This window comes from Oculina patagonica, unplaced genomic scaffold (genome assembly GCF_052425735.1).
Source record: "Oculina patagonica isolate OP01 unplaced genomic scaffold, crgOcupat unplaced283, whole genome shotgun sequence".
Taxonomy (NCBI): domain Eukaryota; kingdom Metazoa; phylum Cnidaria; class Anthozoa; order Scleractinia; family Oculinidae; genus Oculina; species Oculina patagonica.
In genome coordinates, this window is record NW_027558127.1 from 23 (window position 1) to 7,868 (window position 7,846).

General features: G+C 45.5%; 1 protein-coding gene across 1 annotated transcript; it reads right to left on the minus strand.

Moving 5' to 3' along the window:
• Positions 1 to 362: 362 nt before the first annotated feature.
• Positions 363 to 4,961, minus strand: LOC144640376 (uncharacterized). The gene is made up of 2 exons (XM_078499545.1): positions 4,277 to 4,961; positions 363 to 4,093 (listed from the first exon to the last, which is right to left on the minus strand). The coding sequence occupies exons 1-2, from the start codon at positions 4,959 to 4,961 to the stop codon at positions 363 to 365; spliced, it is 4,416 nt and encodes a 1,471-aa protein (XP_078355671.1).
• Positions 4,962 to 7,846: the final 2,885 nt, after the last annotated feature.

Below are 7,846 nucleotides of genomic sequence, written 5' to 3' on the forward strand. Positions count from 1 at the left end.
ACAATCAAACATGTCTTCCGATTTCTCACGTGTGAAAATGAGCCCGCGATACTTAAGCGGTAATTTCCGAGGCAACGGGTTAAACATTAATTTCTTCTAATTATTACAATTTATATAATTATTCGGTTCTTAACATCCCCCTCCCGAATGCAATTGCATTCGCAAACTTATGACAACCACGAAAATGTAGAGTCCACGGGGGACCAACTGTCACTGACTGTTTCTCAATAAAGTTCAAAAAATCAAATCATTCTGTCTAATCAATGTTCCTATCACAGTTTCGGTAACAAAACATAAACAAATGTCACTTTCGAAATTGTGTGCAATTTCAGCACCACAGTCAATCTCTTTGATAATGGCTCTCACTCAGCACTGTCTGCCACATACTCCAGGGGACACAAGCGATGGACAGGACGCAAGTACTCCTTGTCCTTTGCCTTGACTTTGACGACTCGAACTAGTCCATCAGCACCAGGGTATGCCTCAATCACACGGCCAAGAGGCCACTCTCCTCTGCGGGCATTTGGCTCCACAATCAGCACGACGTCGCCTTCTTTTAAGTTGTGCTTGGGGTGAAACCATTTCTTTCTGACGTTAAGGCTGGGCAGAAACTCCTTTCTCCACCGCTTCCAGAACTGTCCTAGAAGTTGCTGCACGCGGTGCCACCGTTTCTTGGGGTTGTAGGCTTGTTCATGGTCAAGTGCTTCTGGGGCAAACGATCCTCCCAACTGTCCAACTAGGAAGTGGCTTGGGGTGAGCGGCGAAAGGTCATGGGGGTCTGAGCTCACATAGGTTAATGGTCGGGAATTCAGCAATCGTTCTGCACCACAAATAGCTGAGTGCAGCTCTTCATCAGTAACATCTGCGTCTCCAAGGATGGCTTTGATTGCTTTCTTCGCACTCTTGATCATTGCCTCAAATACTCCGCCAAAATGGGGGGCAGACGGTGGGTTAAACTTCCAGTCAATGGGATGATATGTCGCGGTTTCTTGCGTAATCCTGTCTGGGTCAAGGGACTCCACCAACTCCCGCAGTTCACGCTCTGCTCCCACAAAGTTGGTTCCGTTGTCAGAGATCACATAGGTTGGTGTCCCCCTCCTTGATGTCATCCGGCCAAATGCGTAGATAAACGAGTCAGTGTCTAAGGAGTAAGACATTTCCAAATGCACAGCTCGGGTAGTGAGACAAGTAAAAAGGCACAGGTAACGCTTGGCTCTTGTCTTTCCACGGCCTTGTTTCGTTAAGAACGGACCACCATAATCAACGCCAACTTTCTCAAACGCTCTTAGCAAAGATTGTAGTCTTGACTTGGGTAGGGGGGCCATCATCTGGTTGCCTATCTTTGTGGAGAACCGGCGTCGACATTCAGCACAGGCCTCGATTACATTTCGCACCATACGCCTTCCTTTCACAATCCAGAAACGACTTCGCAACTCAGTCAGAACATGTTCCACTCCTGTTCCATGGCCGAGTCTTTCATGGGCGTCTACAATTACTAGTCTTGTCACAGCATGGTCCTTAGGTAGAAGGATAGGATGTCTTGTGTCATAGGGAAGGTGGTCAGCAAAGCGCAAGCGTCCATCCATTCGGAGTAACCCTTCACCGTCACTCTTAGGGTTCAACCGTGTCAGTAATCCTTCACTTTCTCCACCAGGAAAGGCTTGCATTTGGGCTTGCTTGATCCACATGGTCTCTGCTTCAGATATCTCAGTTGGTAGGAGGATTCTGTCCTTTCTGCGTAAATTCATTGGTAGTCGACAATTGGTCAGGAACCGCTGAACCCATCCTGTCACGCGAACCAGACGCTTAAGGCTTGAGAATTTGTTTGGGTCGATGATCGTACTGGCATGGCTCATGGTCATGTGCGTTCTGGTCACTGTTCGCCTTTCACAGTCCTCAATCTTCTTAGTGTTGTCTCTGGGGGGTGGTGTTGCTGGCCAGGTTGACTCATCATCTTTAAGGAAGGCTGGTCCCTCTAACCAAACTTTACTCTCGGCTAAGGCTGTAGCAGAGAGTCCTCTTGTTGGAAGGTCTGCTGGGTTGATGGTTCCTGGTACGTGTCGCCACTGTTCAGGACTTGTCGTTCTTTGAATTTCACCAACTCGGTTGGCAACAAATGGTTTGAACTCGCGGCTTTGGTTGCGGACCCAGTACCAAACATTCTCTGAGTCAATCCAGAAGATAGTTCTGTCGACCTTGATCACTTTCTGGATGTTCTCTGCCAGACGACTTGAAAGGACTGCACCCATAAGCTCTAGCCGGGGAATTGTCATCGCCTTTACTGGGGACACACGGCACTTTGACGCAATAAGGCATGATGATGGATTGTTATCCAGGTATCGACAGACCAAATAGGCAACTGACGCAAAGGCATCATTGGAAGCATCTGAAAATAGATGTAGTTCAATGTTCTCTGGGTTCGCTTGACGCAGACAACGAGGGACAGCAACATTTGACAGTTGTGGGAGTTCTGTGACCCACTTCTCCCATTTGGCCTTTAAGTTTTCGGGTAACACATCGTCCCAATCGATACCAGCCATCCATATTTCTTGCATCAGTATCTTGGCTCTCACGGTGAATGGTGCCAAGAACTGCAGGGGGTCAAACAGGCTTGCAATAGCACTCAATACGTTTCGCTTGGTGGGCTTCTTGCTGTCAACGAGTGGCTGTTCTACTTGAAAGGTAAAGACATCCCTTTGGGCTTCCCACATGACTCCTAGGGTCTTGGTCTTGGGCAAGTCATCTTTGTTTATCGCCAAGGTAGGTAGTCGGTCTTCTTTGGGAATGTCTTCGATGACCACTGGTTCATTGGAGGACCACTTTCTTAATCTGAAGCCAGCCATGGCTAAAAGATCAGATAGCTGGCGTTGCAGGTGTTGAGCACCTTCAACTGTCTCACAGGAGTCCAGCACATCATCAACATACATGGAGTTGTCTACAGTGTTTGCCGCTTCAGGAAAGTCTAAAGCATGGGTCTTTGCATGGGTTTGAAGAACATACTGTGAGCAAAATGGCGAAGCGGTATTTCCAAACAGTAGGCGCTGGAATTCATATGTTTCAGGCTCTCTTGAAGTGTCAAAGTCACGCCACAGGAACCGGTGGTAGGGACGGTCTTTGTCTTGCAGTTCAACCTGAAGGAACATCTCCGAAATGTCAGCGGACAGGGCTACAGGTGCCCGCCGAAAACGTGTCAGAACATCGACCAAATCTCTCTGAAGCTTTGGCCCCGGCAAAATGGTATCGTTCAAGCTCTTCCCTTCATGTTTCACTGCGGGATCAAAAACTACACGAACTTTTGTTGTGACTCTGTCTTCTTTGACTACTGGAAAGTGGGGTAGAAACCACTGTTCTTCAACTTCAGATTTGGGTACGCTCTGTATGTAACCCTTCCTCTCATAATCTTTGAAGATCTCGCTGTAGGCTTTCATGACGTCTGGGCCTTTCCTTTTCAGAGACTTCTCCTGGCTTTTGAGTCTTACAAGAGCTACTTCATAATTGTTCGCTAACTTCGGTTCACCTTCTTTCCAGGGGATGCCAATTTTGTAGCGCCCATTCTTGAACTCCAATGTTTCAGCTACTTGAGCAACTGCTGCTTTCTCTTCGGCTAACATTTGTCGCTCAGCCTGGTCTGTAATTCCGAGGGATTCGAGCTCCCAAAATGCATGCAGAATGTCCTCAGGTGGCAGGGGCTTGTTGACTTGACTACTTCTGTACGTACGAGTGAAGTGGGAATGAGTGTTACGTCGAAACTCTTCCACCAATGTGGGACCAAAGCACACCCAGCCCAAATTCGTCAACCATGCAACTGGGTCATTTGGTTCTTCGCCGCAAGCCTCTTTCAACACGTGATGAAAGACGGGGTGATCACTGCCAATCATGATGTCAATCTGACGTCGCTTTGATACAGTCTCAAATGGCACATGGCATAAGTGGGGCCACTTTTGCTTTAATTCAGACCAGCGAATAGCTGGTGTGTCGCCAGCAATGTCATTGAGGACATGAGCATGTAAAGGACTTGAAAATGTGCTGTCTAGGTTTGCTACAGTAAGTTCCACTCTGCGTGAGCGTGTCTTAACTTCAGTTCCTCCTGTTCCTGCAATGGTTAGGTTTTAACTCTTGTCCGTGCAATCCAAGTTCTTCTGCAGCATCCTCTGATATGTAGGAACTCGTGGAGCATGGGTCTAGCATAACATTCACGGACAGTTCTTTATCTCTGTTACTTATCAGAGCTGGAAGAATCATCAGTGAAACGTGTTCAACATGGCTGGTTTTGTACGTCTGCTCTCGAGGGTGAAGATTAACCGATGCCGGGTTATTGGTGCCTGTTCTGGTGTGCGGAAGGATGAGGCGTCTGCTCGCAGGTGGTTTTGTGAACTGTCTGTCACACGATGTGGAGTGCTCTCATGAAGATAGCTACTATGGCTGGTACTTAAACAACCGTCAACTCCACATCGCTTAGCATTAGGGCATTCTTTACTGTGATGACCAGCGGCTAGGCAACGGTAACAACGACTGGTGTTTCCAATCAGCTCCCTTCTTTTTTGTACAGATAGCTCTTTAAAAGCTTTACAAACCCAAGGTGGATGGCTCTGCTTGCATGCGTCAACAATGCAGCTTCTTGACTTCGATCTTGTGGTAAAACTTCTTCCACGCACTACTCGGTCGCTTCGGAAACCATTTCTTCGTCCTTCTGACCCATCAGGTTTGTTCTTCCCGTACCCACTTGTTTCTTCCTTAGCTTCTTCCATGATCTGAACTCGGAGCTCCACCCAGTCTACAAGTGACTCGAAGCTGTCTTCAAGGGAATGGTCAATAAGCCAATGCTTATATGCCTGCACATCTTCCTCTGACAATTTCTCCTTAGCGGTAAGGGTAAGATTGTGTCCTTGAAGTTCTTGACCCGGTCCACAGTCTTTCAGTGCTATCAAAACTCTCTCGAGTACACCTTGAAAGTTCTCCATATCCTCCAGGCTTCGGGATCGAACTTTCTGCCAGCCACGCAGAGCAGTCAGGTGTTTAATCTGCAAGCGTCTTTCTCCCCCTAACCTGAAATCATACCCTCCCTCCCTACTACTGCTGCGGGGGAAGGAGGGCATGATACATTTGCTTGTCGAAAGTCATGTAAAAAAGCCAGATTCTGGTTTTTTTGTCTGATTGGTCGAGAAACAATACTCAATGGAGCGGTGTGGACTGATTGGTTGTCGTATATCAACAAGACTTCCGGTCAGAAGCTGGTAATGCATGGCAAAGACGAGTCACGTTTACTGCGAGGACGAGTTCTTTTCTACGTTAGCTGAAGCCCTAACAGATATCAAGTGTAACTCTCTGAAGGCAGAACAAATAGAGTGAGCGACAATGCGTTATAATTTTGGTTCCGTGAAGATGTTTTTGTTGTTCTTCGAAAACAATATCCCAGAGATGTTGGAATGTTTACAAAAGCGATCGATCCTCTCTGCCGTAAAACAGCTCGTCGGTGAATTCCTTTTTTTGTGTGTGTAAGCTGAAATAAAGGGACGGCATCCAGTACAACTGATAAAAATATGTTCACAAGCGCCATCTCACCTTGCTACTAAAAGCATTTTTATCTCAACACGGCGAAGTTTAAATACAGGCTGTACATATGTACAATTTTTCTCCAGACGTTTTTCACGCCTTGTGGAAATCCGAGTCTCGAATTTGCCGCCAACTACAAAGAGTGGTTTGACAGTTCGACGACACATTAGTTTATTTAAATTAGGGGGCGGCTGGCGGCCGGTTAAATAAATGTATCAGGCGTTCTTTTTTCCCTCTCGCTTTCGTAAAAAGAAAAAAGAACGCCTGATCGCAGGTTATTCTCCCCCATACTTCCTCTCCAGCTTCTCCTTTGCTCTTTCGTAAGCATTCACAGAGTAACCAAGGTCTTTAACCAATGCCAGGGCCTTTCCAGACAGACTGCTTTGAAGTCGTAATACTTTTTCGCCAACCGGAATATCCATTAGATCAACAATAGACATAAATGCTGCCTTCCAAGGCTCATAGTCAGCTTTGTCTTCTCCGGAAAACTTTGGGAGATCCACACCTTTCAATTTGACGGGCAAGGTTCTTGGTAAAGGTCTTTCATTGTATTGGTTTGGCACATTTGGATTGTTCCCATACTGTAAGTCAGGGGAATGGGAGATGTCCAGTGAGATGGAATCCTTATTGTTCAGGCCGGACTGACGCTCTCGGCAGTGCATCTGCTCTCTGTTGATTCAGAGCAGCCACCTTCCGTGCTTCCTCAGCCCGCTGTTTCGACAGTTGAAGCTCGGCAGTGATTTTTTCTAGCTCTAGTTCTTTCTGTCTGTGCTCTTCTTCTACTTGTAGAAGACGTTCATTGGCCTGTTTTGCCTCTAGTTGCTTTTGTTTTACATGTGAGGATGTCAATGACAATTTGTCGTCATCAATTGCATGTAGGGATTTATTTGAAAGGGCAACTGATTCTTCCTCTCCCTTCTCAAGTCTTTCCTGTACATGTTTTTCTCCATTTTGAATAATTCCATCGACTGACGCCACTATTTCATCCACCTCATTATCCAATGCTTCAATGGTTGAGTCCGCATCTTCAATTTCGCTCAATGCATAAACTTCTTTAAGACTAGCAACGATTTTCTCAATCACAGTCAACTCCGTTTTAATTTTGTTCATTGCCCTCCTTACGGCGTTTTTACTTGGCAAAGTCCCTTTTACTGTGCTGCCCTTGAGTAATTCACTCAACTGATTCTTTGCTTTTGTAAGTCTAGACTTGGCCGATTTTTTCTTGTTACGAAATGTTTGAATTTTAGTACTAACGGTACTCACTGTGCTTCCATCTTTGTCGTTTACACTTTCCTTCTCGATTTCAATGTCTTCAGGGGTCTTGTGTTTTGTCGAAGGCGGTGGGTCTTGTTCTGCGGCCGTCAAGTCTTGGCCTTGTTCACTCGTGGCCGCCATCACTGTTTAGTCGTCTGCTCGATAGAATTCCATGTTCTGTTGTCGGTAAGTCCAAATTATCCGGCTCGAAAGGTCCACAATTGTTCTCAAAGGGTAGAACGGTCAAAGGTTCCAAGGTTCCAAACACACAAAACGTAGATTTTTACCATTTAATGTCGCTAGAACGAACCACGAGGTCTCACAAAACTTTCACAATCAAACATGTCTTCCGATTTCTCACGTGTGAAAATGAGCCCGCGATACTTAAGCGGTAATTTCCGAGGCAACGGGTTAAACATTAATTTCTTCTAATTATTACAATTTATATAATTATTCGGTTCTTAACACTTTCAAATTTCTAATTTTTAGTACTCTAATTGAAGCTCAGAAAATGTTTTTCAATTGAAGGGGGATATAATAAATGTTCAACATATAAAAGACAGTGAATTTTCTGAAGAGTTATTCTTCTTTTATTCTCTCCATATGCCATGCTAGAAATATTTGTTTCAAGAATTTTATTTCAGAACAAGATTTACAGTGGCAGATCTAGGTGAGGGGCCTGGGCCCCAACCTTATTTTCAGGCCAAAGCACGGTCTGTAGGCCTGAGAAAAATTATTTTTGTGAGGGGGCCCCCCGCCCTATTATTCTTGGAGTCTGGATGATCGGGCCCCCACTTACCTGAAGGTCTGGATCGCCACAGGTGTAATATCCTTGATTACACAGCAAGGAATCTCAAAAGTCTAGATGTTAAAAAAACAGCTAGTGTATAGTCCTAGATGTAAATGAGAACAAAGGGAATTGCCTTGAAACTGGCCATGGCAAGGAAAAATGTTTTAGATCTTTTATTAACACTGGCAAACTTGAAGAAGGGTTAACATGCATGATGTAATGCTTATCAGACAGTAATTATTATGTATA

Bases quoted from the DNA above. Each gene is read 5' to 3' on its own strand.
- LOC144640376 (XM_078499545.1), bottom strand. From the start codon at position 4,961: ATGGAGAACTTTCAAGGTGTACTCGAGAGAGTTTTGATAGCACTGAAA. The intron at 4,094-4,276 runs GTACAAAACCAG...TAACCATTGCAG, and splicing joins CTTCACCCTCGAGAGCAGAC to GAACAGGAGGAACTGAAGTT.